Source organism: Kogia breviceps, chromosome 15, assembly GCF_026419965.1.
Source record: "Kogia breviceps isolate mKogBre1 chromosome 15, mKogBre1 haplotype 1, whole genome shotgun sequence".
Taxonomy (NCBI): domain Eukaryota; kingdom Metazoa; phylum Chordata; class Mammalia; order Artiodactyla; family Physeteridae; genus Kogia; species Kogia breviceps.
The window spans coordinates 70,821,285-70,837,730 of NC_081324.1; the positions used below are offsets into that span (position 1 = coordinate 70,821,285).

Sequence of the window (16,446 nt, forward strand, 5' to 3'; positions counted from 1 at the left end):
GCAGTCCCTGCCCTTCCCTTGAGAGAAGAGCAAGGCACTTCCCTGGCGGTCCAGTGGCTGAGACTCCGTGCTTCCAGTGCAGGGGACCCGGGTTCAATCCCTGGTTGGGGAACTAAGATCCCACATGCCACGCGGTGCAGCCAAAAGATTTAAAAAAGAGAGAGAGAGAAGAGCAAGGGACAGAGCAGACACTCGGCCCTGGGACACACGTCCCTGATGCCCTGCAACGCTGCATGTGTCTGTTTGCAAGGCTGCCTCCCTGCCCTGGACCGGAAGCAACGTGAGGGCAGGGGTCGTGTCCATTCAGCATGATGTCCAGCAGCTGGCGCAGAGTTTGCTTCGAATGATGACCCCAAGGGCATTTGGGGAGGGGGAGGAGGCCCAGAGTGAAGAAAGGCTGCTCATGTCTGCTAAGCCCTGGCCACCCTCCATCACTCAGTCCTCACTCTGGTCTGTGATGTAAGCATCACTGGCGCCCAGCATGCACCTTAGGTGAGAGGCAACAAACAGCGAGCTGGGTCAGCCAGAAAGCCCCATGTGTCCCGCTTGAGTGAACGTTCCCATTAAACGTTGGGATGATGATAAGAGCTAATCAGAAAGCCCTAGAAGCAAAATATATATATATATATTTAATACCAAAATGTCTGAGTTAATGTGTCTATCTCAGTCGGTCCAGACAAGAATCTCTCCCCTGGGAACCGAGAGCCTTGCAGCATGTCCTGCTCGGGGTGTCTGGGACCGGCACGGTCAGGCCTCGCAGGGAAAGGAGAGGGGCCGAGGGTCCTGCCCCAGCCACACCCTACACGACACTTTCCACTTCTGACCCTACTCTGTGTCTTTAGCCGAAACATCAGGACGAAAAACATTCCACTCGAGAACTCCACTTCATTCGATTCTGGATCACCAGTGTGACTGGAGCAGAGCAAGCGAGGGGTGGGGAAGGGAAGATGGCAGGTATCCACGGGGGCCCTGCTGTGCTCCAGGCACTGGGGAGACAGCAGAGAACAAGCCAGGGGCACCCCGCACCCTCGGGGTGTACAGGGTGGTCGGGGGATTGACGAGAAGCAAGCAAAGCAAACAGGTCACCAAACATCCCAGAGCCCAAAAGGGGCCCTGAAGGCAACAAGCGGGGCGTCTTGTGATGGGCCAACGTGGCTGAAGAGGGGACAGCTACAGACAGGGGTCAGGGAGGCCTCTGAGGAGGAGCCCTGGAGCAGGGAGCTGAAGGAGCAGGTACCAACGCTTCTAGGCGCACACAAGCTCCTCCGCCCTCACACCAGCCCCCAGGGCTATCACCATCTCACAGACGGGAGAGGGAGGCGACTTCCCAGAGCTCACACGCGTTGCAACTAACTAGTGGAGCAGGGGACCAACCCAGGTCTCAGGGGTCCAAAGCCTGGGTGGGCTTTTAACACATCTGCCTCCTGGCTTCCTGTGGGTCTACCGTCCCCCTGAAAAATGAAAACCATTCCAGAACCCTGGAGACATTTCCTGCAGACAGAGGCTGCTTTCACAGCCTGGAGAAGGGTCAGGGGTCTGGCTGGCTCTCTGAGTGAAGCCTCCCGGGCGCAGCGCCAGCTCCGTTCTCTGTGCCTACGGGGCCCTGGTCAGCCACATGGCTTCTCCAAGGCCGCAGATGCCCCCGGGAGGTGGGGCGTAGTGGAGCCCACAATTCCCAGCTCAGACTAAGGGCTCCACAAACAGCAGTTTCATCTGCCCCTCCATCCCCGTTCACTGGCCGGCAGAGGCGGACGTACCTCAGAAAACAGAGGTGACCTTCCGGAACAAAGATGATCACTGACAGCATCCCATGGAGCCCTAGGACCCCCTCCCCACCCTCCCGGGGGAGGGCAGTCCAGGGCTGCGCTACGACTTCCCCCGGGCCCCGGGCACTTTGCTTTCATGAGCCCCTTCCTGTCTCTCTTTCCACATATACAGATCTAGCTATAGATAGATACGTGCTCTGTGTGTGTGTATATATATATATGTGTGTATACAAATACATACATACACATACACACAAAATTACATTTCACGACTGTTGGTATAAAAGCAAATAGATTAATATTATTAATATATAAGTGTATTATATCAGCTTACTACAGCTGCCGTAACGAAGTACCGCAGACTGGGTAGCTTAAACAACAGAAATTAATTTTCCCACAGGTCTGGAGGCTGGAGGCTGGAAGTCCAAGATCAAGGGGTTGTCAGCAGGGCTGGTTTCATTGAGGCCTCTCTCCTTGGCTTGGAGACGGCTGCCTTCTCCCTGCATCTTTCCTCTGTGCATGTCTGTGTCCTAATCTCTTCTCCTAAGGACCAGTCATATGAAATTAGGACCCACCTCAATGACCTTATTTAACCGTTATTACCTCTTTGAAGACCCTGTATCTATATAAAGTCACATTCTGGGGTGCTAGGGGTTAGGAATTCAATATATAAATTTTTTTGCAGGGGAAATACAATTCAGTCCAAAACATATACTTAAAACAATGTACTTAACCTAAACGTTCATTTTTTTTTCTTCTACTTTTAACAGAAATCAAAAGACTTTCATGGGCCGCTAAGAGTACCGCGGGCCCCAGGCACTGCCCCTCTTGCCTGGGCGAGGAGTCGGCCCTGGGCAAGTCGCCGCAGACCCAAGCTCTCCAGGAGCCATCGGGGTATTAACGCTCTGGGCACGGTGCAGGGAGAGCGGCTGGAGCCAGCAGGTGGTACCGCTGTTTCTGCTGCTGTCAGCAAACGCAGCGCAGGAGTGCTGGCGGTGTATCCCGGACAGAGGCCCCGGCACAGCGGCACTGAGAGCTGTCACACGTCTTTCTCCGACTCCTCCTCCGCATTTCTCATAAGCCACTCCCGTCAGACGGTGACCCCCAACGCTCCCATTGGAGCTGTACTTGTCTTGGTGGTCAGTGACCTCCACGCAGGCCAAGTCAGTGCCATTCCTCAGCCATGCCTCATTCGACCTTTCAGGAGCATTCAACTCGGTTGGTCCGCCCCTCCTCCTGTGGCTTCCAGAGCGCCACATCCTTCCACTCTCCTCCTCCATCCCCGGCCACTCCTCCCCGGCCGCCTCTGCTGGACACAAGCTTTGTCCCTGGCCCCTTGACCCTGGAACGTCCCAGGGCTGAATCCCTGGCCATTTTCACTGCCAACCCTCATTCCTTTAGTGATCTAAATCACAACTGTGGCCCTCAACATCTTACGGATTTTTTTTTTTTTTTTTTTTTTGCTTTATCATACATCTCCTCTGCTAGAATGTCAGTCCCTTGGGGTGGAGATTTTTGTTTTGTTCACAGATGTATTTCCTGGCCTAGGGCAGTGGCCACCACATTTTAGGTGCTCCTGAAATATCTGTTGAATGAACCAGTGAATGAATGAGCCCACATCCTGACCAGCGTGTCACTTAGGACCTAAAAGACCTCAGAGTGTGTTTGTCTTCTCGCGTGCCTGGGGCCGGCCAGGTGAGGGGGGCTCACAGAGGTTTAGATCCAGACACGGCTTGTGTTGAATCTGCCTTCTGCACTCACCCTCTGCGTGATCTTAGGCAAGCGTCTCTACCAGCCTCTCTCTGGAGCTCACTTTCCTCATCCTGGGGGGTAAGAATGTCGACCTCCACACACGTGACAGAATTCTACCAGACGCTGCACAAAGCTCAGAGCACGGGCCCTGCGCGCGGAGTGCGGACAGCATTCCTCCCACCCCTGGAGCGACAGGGATGAGATTCTCATCAATGACGAGATTCCTCATCAATGACGTCGCACCTGGCAGCTGATGACAAAGCTCCTCAGGTACATCCTCCCACCCAATCACAGCAGCGGAAATTCTGGTGAAAGGGAGGCCAGGGCGAGCTCCAACCCCACCGTTCAAGACTACATGAGATTTGTTCGGTGCCATGTCGGTTCAAGTACGAGTAGCCGGACTTGAACTTGAGGCTGACGCGTGCCAAACCCTGTGGTCTCTGATCTCGCCGTCCCAGCTTCAAGTGCCCATCTCGCCTCGCACTTTTCCTCCTGCCAATCCAGCCCATCACCCAGTGCTGGGGACGCTGCCTGCTCGGTACCTCCATAGTCTGCCCACCTCCCCGGGGCAGGCAGCTCCGCTCTCACCTCCCTGGCCTCCTTCCTATCGTGTCTCCACACTGCGGTCTGGGTGAACTTCCTAAGGACGTGAATCTGACTATACCCACCGCTGCCGAGAATCCTTCATGGCTTCCCATTGCTCTTGGGTTAAGACCGATGTTTTCTGTGAGGCCTGCAAGGGCTTGAGGTCTGAGCCCAGATGACATCGCCCGCCTCGTCCTGTGCTGCGCTCCCTGCTCTCTGTCAGATTTACCTGCACACCTCTCCCCCCGAGGGCCCCCGGCTCCCAGAGAAATGGGGTCTGCCTGCTGCCCACCGCCAAACCCCAGTCTGCCATCTCAGGCTCAGCGGCCACACACGTGCTTATGTGTTAGCCTGTCATCTCCCCCGTCCCCGACTACCCCCCAGCAAGGACATGGATCCCACCAGTGTGTCTGCAGCCATATAGAATGGTACCCAGCACACGGTAGCCGCTCAGGACACTTGAGGGATACATGAACGAATGAACACACAAATGAACGAAAGCACAGCCAGGCACTTGCTGCACAGACGTTTCTGCACTCAGACTCCCCCGCCCTGCTGTGCAGGCCTTGTCGGGGCTTTGACAAAGACAGATTCTAACCCCAGGCTGGACTCAGCACCCCGGCCCCGACCCGCTCCCTCACCTTCAGCTTCAGCGCCTTTCTTCTCAAAGGCGGCACAGAGGCGCTCGAGCACCACGCCGTCCCCGGAGCCCTCCACCCGGACCTCCTCATCCAGGACCCAGAAGAGGCCCCTGGCGTCCTCAGCACCTCCTCCGGCTGGCAAGCGGACCTGGCAGGAGATCAGGATACACTGACGAGTCCTGATCCCCTGACGGAGGCCAGGCCCGGGCTTCCCTTCCCACCCGTGGGAGTCGGGGGACCTGCCTCCCAGGCCTCACAGGCCTAGATCCACACTCCCTACAACCCACACTCCCACTCACTGCAAGACTCTCGGTGTCGAAGCCACAAAACTAACAGCCTCTTGGTTACCAGGGGTCCAGATCCTGCCTCTGTCTTCATTTCCAGGGTGACCTTGGGCAACTTAACTGCACCTCTCTGAGCCTTATTTTTCCTCTTTTGCAAGATGGAGACTGGTAATACTTTCCTCTGAGGGCTGCCGTGAGGGTTTTATAAGGGCAAGCACTCTGTAAACTACACATCTCTGGCTCCACACAGGCAGCTGGTCTATTCGTGCACGGCCAAACATGAAAGGATTAATCCCATCCGCATCACTTCCCCTTAGAAGTCTTTGTGTTTTTTTAAACTAACATCTTGAGGGGGGAAAAAAAAAAAAGTTCCCAAAGCATGTCTTAGAGAAGGTGAAGTTGGTTCAGGGGCACAGACGCAGAATTCTAAATCTAGCCCCCAGCGTCAGAGACCATCCAGGTGACCCTGAAGCTTTGCATACGGGAAACTGAAAGAGGCCTGGAGAGTCTGCAGGACTTATTCGAGGGCCCACAGTGGGCTGACACGTCTGAAAATGGTGCCAAGTGGTTAAAGTGGGAATGTGATGCAAATGATGGCCAACCGTGCCAGCGTGCCTGGGGCCAGGGGCTTCCCAGGACGTAAGGATTTCAGTGCTGAGGCCAGCAAAGTCCCTGGCAAACCAGCACGGTTGGTCACCCTAATTCAGTAATATTAGTCCATACCCCCACTGAGAGGGGTCCAGAGAGGGGAAGGGACACATCCAGGGTCACGTGGAGAGGCCCAGGGGCAGAAGTGGACCTGGATCCCAGGTATCCTGAATCTTCACCTTGGCCTTACTTGCTGGGGTTGAAACCTACAGTCAGCCCATCCCCAAAAGGTAGCTGTTCCAGCCACTGCCCAGGGGTCCCGGGGATGCCATGGTCCTTCCCTCCTTGCACTGCCCGGCTGGTCCCTTCAGGCCTGCCCCTCCCAGGTGAGGAAGCAGGACAGGGACGGGGAACCAGCCCGAGAGGTGCCAGCAAGAAGTAGCAGCAGGTGTGAAGGGCCAGCTGGGCTCACAGACTGAGAGATTTGCAGGGGCAGGTACAGCCCACTGTGAGCCCAGAGAAGCCAAGGAACCAGGACAAGGTGTCCAAGTGCAGGAGAAACGCAACCTGCGGGACACCTACTGTGTGTCACACACACCCTGCGGGGACTTTACGTGCCAGATACCACGGGCGTTCACAACAACCCAGGGGATATCATCTATCGTTCCCACTTGGGTGATGAGGAAGCCGAGGCTTGGAGAGGTTAAGTGACGTGCCCAAGGTCACCAAGATCGGACCGGAGCCCAGCAAGTTCCACAGCCCAAGCGCTTTCACACCAAGATGTGCAACGGCCGAGGGCAGCTCTGGGAAACGGTTGAGCATAGGTGCGGATCTGGGGTCACCACAGTGGCTTCTGGGGCTGGGGAAAGGGAGATAATGCCTCAGGTATCCCCCAAACTAAAGCCAGTCTGCCTCTAAGAAGCTCAAGAGCCTGGATCCACCATCGCTCCCGCTCTCCATCCCCCAGGGGCCCCTACCGTCCCAGTCTCTGCTGGGCACAGCACCTTCGTCTGAACACCCGATCTTTCCAGGTGACAGTGGCTGGAGACCACTGGGCACCGGCCCTGGACTCCCCTCAGCTCAGAACACAGTCCAGGTGTGGGTGCGTTCTAAGACGCAGACTCAGATTCTCAACCTGGTGGGATTTAAATATTCTTTGCCCAGGCCACACACCCCAGAGCAATCGGGGAGTGGGTCCCAGGCGTCAACGTTTTTAACAATCCCTGGGTCATGCTAGGAGCAGGCAGCTTTGAGATCTAGTAGCTCAAAGGCTCAAATCTGCCCGGATTTCTAAAAAGGCCGTGCGGCATCTGAGAGGCCGTGTTACCTGCGAAGGACTCTGATCCACAGCAGCCACCGTGGTCCCCAGGGACGGCTCCGGGAGGTCAAATTGCACAGGAACATCTTCCTAGAAAGTCACAGAAGTTCAGCATTAGCTTCTTCCACGAGCTGAAGGGGAAGAAACTTCTGAAGGAGCAAAGAAAAGTGAGGACTTTCATCGTCACACCTTGGCCATTTTTTATTATTTTTTTTTTAATTGTGGTAAGAGTAGACGTGGCATAAAATTTAACATTTAAATCATTTTTAAGTGCACGGTTCATTGGTGTAAAGTACATTCACACTGTTGTGTAACTGTCACCACCATCCATCTCCAAAACGTTTCTCACCTTGCAAAACTGAAACTCTGCACCCATTAAACACCAACTCCCCATCTCCCTCTCCCTATTTCTGTGTCTATGAATCTGGCTACTATAAATATCTCATATGAACAGAATCGTACAGGATTTGTCCTTTTGTGACTGGATTATCGCACACTTAGCATAACGTCCTCACGGTTCGTCCAGTGGTAGCATGTGTCAAAATTTCCTTCCTTTTTATGGTTGAATAATAGCCCCTTGTGTGAATAGATCACATTTCTTTATCCACTCATCCACTGATGGACACTTGGGTTGCTTCTACCTTTTGGCCATTACAAACGATACTGCTGTGAACATGGGTACACAAATATCTCTTCAAGACCTTGCTTGAAATTCTTTTGGGTAGCTACCCAGAAGTGGAATTGCTGGATCAAATGATAGTTCTATTTTTAATTTTTTGAGAAAAACACCATACTGTATTCCACAGCTGCTGCACCATTTTTATTGTGCACAAGGGTTCCAGCTTCTCTACATCCTCCCCAACACTTCTTACATTTTTTAGTCTAGTGGGTGTGAAATGGTATCTCAATGTGGTTTGGATTTGCATTTCCCTGAACTAGTGATGCTGAACATCTTTTCGTGTGCTTATGGACCATCTGTATATCTTCTTTGGAGAAATATCTATTCAGCTCCTTCGGGTTCTTTATTTCTTTTGGATCGTCACCCCTTAGCCTTTCTGTGAGAAGAAAGGATATAGACCAGCATCCCAATAACATCCTAATATTGTTCATCCTCAGGGTGGTCAGCATCACGGTGAGAGCTCTGTCAGGAACCGACAACTCAGGGCAAACTTTTCTAATATTTACTGAGTACCTAGTAAGTGCTGGGCTGAGTGCTGGGTGCTGGATGGAGCAAAAAAAACTATGGATAATAACAGTTGGCATATAAAAGTAACCAGAAATATCCAGATAATGCTATGCTCAAAGATGTTCATCACAGTGTTGTTTATAACAGCATAAACGTGGAAATAACCCAGATGGCCAAAAGAGAGTTCAGATAGAATCAGACATAAGCACAAACATGCATCCTTACTAAGAGCTGTGAATGGAGTGAGGAAATGTGAATAACATAATGCTATGAGGAAAAGGACTACAAACTCGGGCGTACAGATGGATGGGAAATCTGTAGAGAAGACCATATATGGAAAAATGGCTGGTATAAGATACAGACAGTGGTAACAGTTGTTGCCTCTGGGTGGTGGGGCTAAAAGAGATTGTGTCTTCTGCTTCTTGACACTTATACGCACTTTCCAGTTTTTAAATAAAAAACATGTTTTACTTTGATCATCAGAAATAAGTGAAATATTATGGGAAAAGAATATATGATGGCTGCTACCATATGTGGAATGCCTAACACAGATGACGCATTCTCTATCCCACTTCATCAAGTGCTCCAAATAGCGCCTTTAGGCAGTACGGTAAAAATGACTGCGAAAATAACCGCCACCTCTCCCCTTCCCTGTACGCTCTCTGTACAGATATGGAAGTTTCTCCCATCAAGAAGTGGACGCCATTTCCCCGCCCCATGAGTCAGGGCTCAGCCTTGGACTCGCCGTGACCAACTGAATACAGCAGAGGTGACGTTGCCAGTTCCAAGTCTCGGTCCCAAGGGGCCCTGAGCACACCTGCTCGCTCTCTTGGACCCCTGTCCAGAGCCATGAGAGCAGCCTGAGCTAACCTGCTGGAGGACAGGGCACTCTTGGAGCACAGGTGAGTCATCCTAGCCAAAGGGCTGCCTGGATCAGCTCATGGCCAGCTGACCTCCAGACACAGGGGAGAGCCAGCCAAGAGCCACCTATCCAACCTGCCTCTGACCACAGGCACATGCTCTCCCAGCCAAGACCAGAAGAGCTACCTAGGCAACCCAGAGACCTGTGAGCAATAACAAAAGGTTATTTGTTAAGCTGCTATGTGTTGGGATAGTTTATTATGCAGAATTATTGCAGGAAATGGTAACTGATACAGGAGTATTGCTATTTCTATTTTACATGTGATGAAATTGAGGTTCAGAGAGGGTGAGTGACTTTCCTAAGGCCACACAGCCAATAAGTGACAGAATTAGGGTGAGACCCCAGGTCTCAGCAATGCCATGTGTTTAAGATTTATTCATATTGATGTTTTCATGTTTATTGCTGTGTGGGATCCAACCAAAGAAATGACCATAATTTCAATACCCGTTATCCTACTAATAAACAATATGATCATTTCTCATATTTTGCCGTTAGCACTTGCTGGAGCCAAAGGGGTCCCCTTCAAGGAGGAAGGAGGGAGCAGATGCTAGGGGGCATCTGGGGTGCTGGTGATGTTCTCTCCTTTTATCCTGGGTGGTAGCTGCAATGAGTGTGCATGGTTGGACACATTCACTAAGCTGTACACTTCTGATTCAGGCACTTGTTTGTGTAAATGTTATCGTTCAAAAACTTTTTTTAAGTATATGTAAAGGAGGGCAGGCAGGGACGTGCCTGTACAGGTTTCCTGGTTCACATATACAGAGTTTCTCCAGGGGGCCTCCCAGAAAGAGAACTGCATCTTCACCTTTCCTAGATGCTCCCACACGATCCAAAAGGTGTGCAAACCCACTATTTTCACCCACAACCGGGCACGAAGGGCCTTCCACGGGGAAGATGCAAACTAACTGTTGGAGGAGGATTCAGCTTGGGTATGTGGGCGAAGAGGAAGAGGTCAGCGCAAGCAAGGGACAGCAGTGGGAGCGAGGCCTGGGGAACCCCAAGTTCTGGACTGTAAGGCGCAGGGGCCGTGGCTGGAGACTGGGCTGTAGAGGGAGACAGGGGAGCAGCAGAGGCCCAGGAGCCAGGCCTGGAGTTTGGGTTTTAATCATCGACGGACCAGACAGGATGAAGCTAAAACCTACCAGAGGATCAGACGACCACCCCCTCCCCTGCCGCGCCCAGCCTCACGCCCTCACTGAGCCCCTGCAAGGGCCTCGGGCCCCGCCTCAGCCCAGCCATACCTCCCGGAATCGCTCCAGCGTTGAGACAAAGGTCCGCTGGTAGAAAAGCAGCTGCAAGCGCTCGTGAGCGTAATTGTGGCACAGCTCCTCAAAGGTGGCGGCCCGGTCTTTGCCCTGATGCCGGGGGTTCCGAAAGCCTGGAGAGTCCACCACCATGATGGAGGCCATGGAGAGGTGGTGGGAGGAGAAGGATCTGGGGGGAAAGGAGAGGGGCCCCGAGAGGACAAGGACTCTTAAAACCCCGCTGCTCCAAGCCTCCCGCACCCCTGAATCACAGAGATGGAGAAACCGGAGCAGCACGCTGGGCGGGTCTGCAGATCTAGCAGATCTCACCACTTGCAGGCTGTGTGACCTTGGGAAAGTTACTTAACGTCTCTGAGCATGGGTTTCTCCCACTGTTAAATGGTGGTAGGGATGAGTAGGATGACCCCAGGCGCTGCTGTAAGAAGAGAAGGAGTTGAAGTATGGAAAGTGCCTCCCATGGACACTGCAGGCCTTCAGGAAACGCGCTCTCTCTACCAGGCCCAGAGTGGAGAAATGACTTGCTTAAGGTTGCACCACAAACTGGCTATAGAGTTAGGACTAGAGTCTTCTTTTCTTGCTTAGTGACACGCTGCTATAGAAAAACAATTTTGTTCAGGGCCTGCCTCAGTTTACAAAGATCTCTCAGGTCATCACCTCCTCAGAGCCTCTTGACAAATCTATCAGGGGACAGAGAAGGGATTATTCACATCAAAAAGCAGGAGTTAAGAGACTCTGGAGAAAGTCACATGTGGCCTCCAACCCTCGCTCAGCCACGGAGGGGCTGTGTGTCTTGGGAGAGTTGCCTGACCTCTCTGAAACTCAGCTGTGAAAGGGCTAATGATGGAGATGAACTTAGAAGGCTGTTGGGAGGGTTGGATGTGATAAGACATCCACGGCTCTGAACGTGGTAAAGCAGTAAGTGTTTTCTGCTATTATTATCATTAGCATGACCAGCTATACACTTTGGAGGGCCCTTAGTTTGAACCTGAGCTCTTTGCTGTTATTTGCTGAGGTTCTCCATCTGTAAAATGGGGCCAATAAGATCAGCCACCACATAGACATGCATGAAGATTAAATCAGTTAATGTTCAGAAAGCCAGATGCCTGCTAGGTGCTCATAAACGTTAAGGATAGTGGGTATCGTTATCACCAATACACCCATTTTATGGAGGCAGGCTCCCAGAACCAACCAGGAAGCAGCCGCCCTCCACTGGCAGCTCACCAATAAACACTTCCTCCCCTAAGCACGCATGATCCCCCTGGTTTCTAGATTATGTGTCCGTGGTCTCAGAGGGTAATTAATCCAGCAGCAAGAGAGGGAGCCGATTTTGTGTCTGTGGAGAACCCCACCTGCACTGTTGCTACACACCAGCCTCATCCCCTTAACAGGATGTCAGAAGCCTAATTACGCCTCCTGCTTTCACAGAGGAGGGAGGGAAGCCCTTGCCCCGGCTCTGGTTTGGCCGCACTGGAACTCATTAAAGATTTCCCAGGGCTCAGAGCAGCACTCACCACAGTAGAAGACAGAGGCTCCCGGCAGTACTACCTGCAGATACCTGCAGTATTTTATGATCACGATTAGGAAGAGCTGTTTACAGACACTATTTCTTTTTTACTTTACTGTTTAATTTTTTTTATTGATTTCTTTTAATCCTCACAGTGACCCTGAAGGAAAGGGCCATTTTTACAGATGCAGAAGGGGAGGTCAGAGAGGTGAACTGATTCACCGAAGTCACACAGCCCACGGGTGGCCAAGGCGGAATTTAAACCCAGCACCATAAGACACGGCTCAACAACCCCCTCTTCAGCTCAACAAAACCCCACTCTGCTAAACTCCCTGGACTCCCCGGGTTTGGGCTCGTTCACACACTGCAAACAGGCCGCCTCCGTAACCGGGAGAAGGTTGCCATTACCTGTTGATGAGCGACACCACGGCGGCAAAGACCTCTTGGTACAGGCCCGAGGCCATGCCCTCCACACACTCCACTCCTGTCATCTTGAGCCCTACAGTGGGGAAGAGGGGCGGGTTGGCATCCCGGGGTCAGGACCTTGCCTGGGGCCGAGGATGTCGCTCCCGTGCCATCCCTACTGGCCTTGGCGCATCTTCCCCCACCGCGCACACACACGTCCCCCTACTGCGGAAATTACTTACGTTCTGAGGACCAAGTTCAAGTGTCTTACCAAGTCTCCCAGGGTCCTGTGTAACCTGGCCCTACCTCCCTAACCTCCACTGTCATCTCCTGCTCAACCCTCAGGGCTCAACCCAGCGTCACCTCCTCAGGGAAGCCTGCCTTGACCACCACCACCACCACCCCATTAAGCCAATTGCCAGGTCTACCTTGCTTTTTTGAAAATGTTATTTATTTTTCACTCTGAAGTAATGATTGACATACCAAAAAACCTGTGCATTTTTAATGTATACATCCTGACGAGTTTGAGATATACACCCATGACATCATCACCATAAACACACCACAAACATAACCATCACCTCTAAAAGTTTCTTCCCTCCCTCTTTGTGTGTGTGTGTATGGAAGTGCGCGTGAGATAGGAACTTTTAACATAAGATTAACAAATTTTTAAGTATAGAATATGGTATTGTTAATTACAGTGACTTTGTTATACAGTAGAGATATTGAGCTACTGATCATTTTATTCATCTACCCTCTAGGATTTATTCATCTTGCATAAATAAAACTATGTGCCCCCTTTGATCAAAATGTCCCATTTCCCCCTCCCTCCGCCGCCCTGGTAACCACCATTCTACTCTCTGCCTCTATGAGTTTGACTTTTTGAGATTTCTGATGTGAGTAGTATATTATTCAACAGTACAAAAAAAAAAGAGAAGGAAATCCTGCCATTTGCTACAACATGGATGAACTTGGAGGACGTCATGCTAATAAGTAAACCGGACACAGGAGGACAGATCTACCCTGATTTTACAGCACTGACCACGGCACACCTGCACTCTGTGGTTATTTCATTAACCTGCGTCTCCCCCGCCCCGCCACCCAGGCAGGGAGCGCCCTGAGGATGAGGACTACCTCTGGGTTTGCCGGCTCCAAATCCCCAATTCCTGACACGCAGTAGTTACTCAGTTAAGTATCTGTTGTTCCCTCTTTCTAGAGGGAAATTTGGCAATTTTATTGTAGAAGCCATAACATGTTCGTATACTTGGACTTAATAACTTCACTCTTAGGATTTTATTCTAATGAAATAATTCAGAGAAACAAAGATGTCTAAGTATGTATGTTCTCCTAATTGTTGCTTAAATTCGCAAAAAAAAAAAAAAAAAATCACTTTTTTGAGACAACCTGAACATCCAACAATAGGAAATGGGTTAGATAATTTGTACTCCATCCATACAAAGGAATACTTAAAGTCAGGTCTAGAAGAATATTGAATGAGATGGAAAAGTGCCTGCGTATAGTGTTAGGAGGAATAAAAAAAGCTTAGAAAATTATTATAATGGCAGCCCCAATTTTGTATAAACACACACACTGGTCCCATTAGCACAGCCAACCTTGATTAGGGGTCACTGAGCAAAGCAGGAGAAGGAGTGGAGGGCTCAGATCACAAATACTGACCCTTAGGTTTTGGTTCCATCCACAGAATTGGAGACACAATTTCCAAATCTGCACGCACTAGTGTCTAGAGAAACAGTTCTGCTTGTACATTCCAGGCAGCCCACTGCAACCCCAAAGCATTTCCCATTCCTGCTTTAACTCTGCCCCCAACCTGGGTCGTTGCTAGGCAACCCACAGCCTTCCAGCATCTCTCATAAGCTTGCCGGTCCCCTGCCTAACGTCTACCCTTGAGACCTCAGCCTGAGAGGGTGACTCAGCTTCAGCAAGCAGCGTCTGCACGCATCTGTGCTTGTCTGTGTGTGTGTGTGCATATGTGCATTGTGTGCATGTGATGTGTGTGTGCCTGTATGTGCGTGCCTGTGTCCGAGAGGAGGTGTAACCATTAAGTAGACCCCAGCTTACACCAGAGCACAGACCTGGAAGGCAGTGGAGTCTCAGTGACATCAGCCATCAGGGTGACGTCCCTGGCAGGTGGAGCAGCCACGGGGATCCGGGGGGGCCTCTAAGAGGAGGACCCCCAAACCACCGTTCCAAACAGTGCTACCCACTGAGCCCAGACTCTGTGGTCTCTGGGACAGCTTCTCTTACAGAGTCTTCAGTGAACCCTGGGGCTCCAAGGGGTCCGTGTGCCCTCACCTTCTGCAGCCAAAGCACCTGGCTGCAGAGGCTGCGGACTTGGGACTCAGCAGACCTCACTCTAGCAGGTGCAGTACAAAGCTCCCGTTTGTCCCCCGGGTCTTTTCAAGCACCCCATTCCTCCTGCGGCTCAGGCCAAAGTCCTAGAAGGTGTCCTGGCCCCCTGCTTCCCCCTAGGGCCCATGCCATCAGCTCTAACTGTAACCTAGACCTTGAATTGGTCCACCTCATCCCACCTCCACCACCGCACCAAGGTGACTTGTACCCATTCCCACTCACTCCCTGATCTTCCTCCGGGCTGAGCTTCATGAAGAATACAGCAAATCATGCCATTCCCCTGCCTGTGTGCCTCCGTGGCTCCCCTTGGTCTGAGCAGAAAACCCCTAGTTTACAGACTAGTGTGTGAGCTGACCCCACTGAGCTCTCCAACCTTATCTACTGTCCTCCCAGCTGGGCCCACCATCCTGGCCTTATTTCTGTTCCTCTAACTGGAAGGTGAGTCTTCTCTCTACAGCGTAGGGGCTCAGCAAATACAACATCCACTGGAAACGCATTGGTCCCTTGGCACCATCCACAGCGTCCCCTCTTTGCAGCACAGGGGCCCCGTCCTGGGTTTCAGCAGCCTTTGACCCCTGGGCAGAGCTAACCATCTGACCATAAGCACGGCGCCAGAAGGAGCCAAGTCCGTTTCCAGGGGAGTGGCTTCCCTTGCACCTAGAAGGTCTGCACACCGTAGACCCTCAGTAAATCCTCGCTGCATAGTGAAAGGGTGCCGGTGTGTCCCCGGGTGCCGGCCCCGCAGGGACGCAGCCCACCCAGAGAGGCAGCAGCACGGTACCTGAGCTGGCCTCCTCATCCTCTGGGCCCGGGCGGCTCGGCCCAGACGTCACGCGCTCGATGATCTGCCGCAGGTGGTGCTTGAAGGTGGCCGTGTTCAGCTCGTCGTACTCGCAGCCCAGGGCCTCTGCCGCACGGCTGGCCGGCTCGAAGTGCATGAACTGCTTCCGGCCCACTGTGCAGGGGACAGAGCAGGAGGAGGGTGGTGAGGTCCTGGGCGGGTGGTGGGCGGGCGTCCAAGAACACCTCGGAGAATCTCACCACCTCCCACCCTCAGCAAGAGCCTGAACAACTGCCCAGGCCTGGGCCCCCAGCTGATGGACCTGGGCAGGAGACGCTTTCCCAAGAGACATGTCTGTCCCATTTCCCTGCCATCTGCATTGCTCACTTTCCCAAAGCAATTAAAAATACCATGGGGAACACTCTAAACGTGGGACTGGGGAACGGTCAGTAAGAGTATGACTTACCCACCCACATATCCACGTACCTATCCATCCACCACCCCTGCCACCCACTGACCTAGCCACTCAGCTACCCATCCAGCCACATACCCAACCATCTAACCACCCTCCCCGTTATTCAATACATTATTTCTGGAGCTCTTACTATGGGACAGGCACTGTGTCAGCCTCTGGGAAATCGGTGATGAGCAAGACAGACAAAGTGTCTGCCCTCACAGATCTTATTACAGTCTTTTGAGAGAGGGAGACGATAAACAAGCAAGCAGATAAATAAATATTTCAGGTGATGAAATTATAAAGTTATTTTGTCCCTCTAAGGAGAAAATAAAACAGGGTGATGGGATCAAGGGAAACTGAGGGAGTGGCTATGGAGGCACGGTGGTCAGAGGCAGCTCTATATGAGGATGTGATAGGAGGACTGGGGGTATGAAAGGTGAGAAGGAGCTGGCCACACAGAGAACCAGGGAAGCGCTTTAGAGGCAGAAGGAGGAGGTGGTGCAAAGTCCCTGGGGCAGGAATGAGCCTGATGTGTTAGGGAAGTGCCAAGAAGGTCAGCGTGGCTAGGATGTAAGCGGGGAGGGGAGTAACCAGACAAGGTTGGAGAAGCAATTGGGGAACC

The 16,446-nt window shown here is 52.1% G+C and overlaps 1 protein-coding gene across 14 annotated transcripts in view; it reads right to left on the reverse strand.

Annotated features, from left to right (window-relative positions):
• The window catches only part of MYO18B (myosin XVIIIB), a 239,503-nt gene that overhangs the window by 165,889 nt on the left and 57,168 nt on the right, over positions 1-16,446 (reverse strand). For all 14 annotated transcript variants that reach the window (XR_010836953.1, XR_010836954.1, XR_010836950.1 and 11 more), the window contains 5 exons: positions 15,368-15,541; positions 12,220-12,310; positions 10,284-10,476; positions 6,944-7,024; positions 4,745-4,892 (listed from right to left, as the gene is read on the reverse strand). Coding sequence is in view for 7 of the 14 variants with exons in the window: in XM_067015387.1 (XP_066871488.1) it covers positions 4,745-4,892; positions 6,944-7,024; positions 10,284-10,476; positions 12,220-12,310; positions 15,368-15,541 (687 nt within the window). In the remaining 7 variants the exon portion in view is untranslated. The remainder of the gene's footprint in view (positions 1-4,744; positions 4,893-6,943; positions 7,025-10,283; positions 10,477-12,219; positions 12,311-15,367; positions 15,542-16,446) is intronic.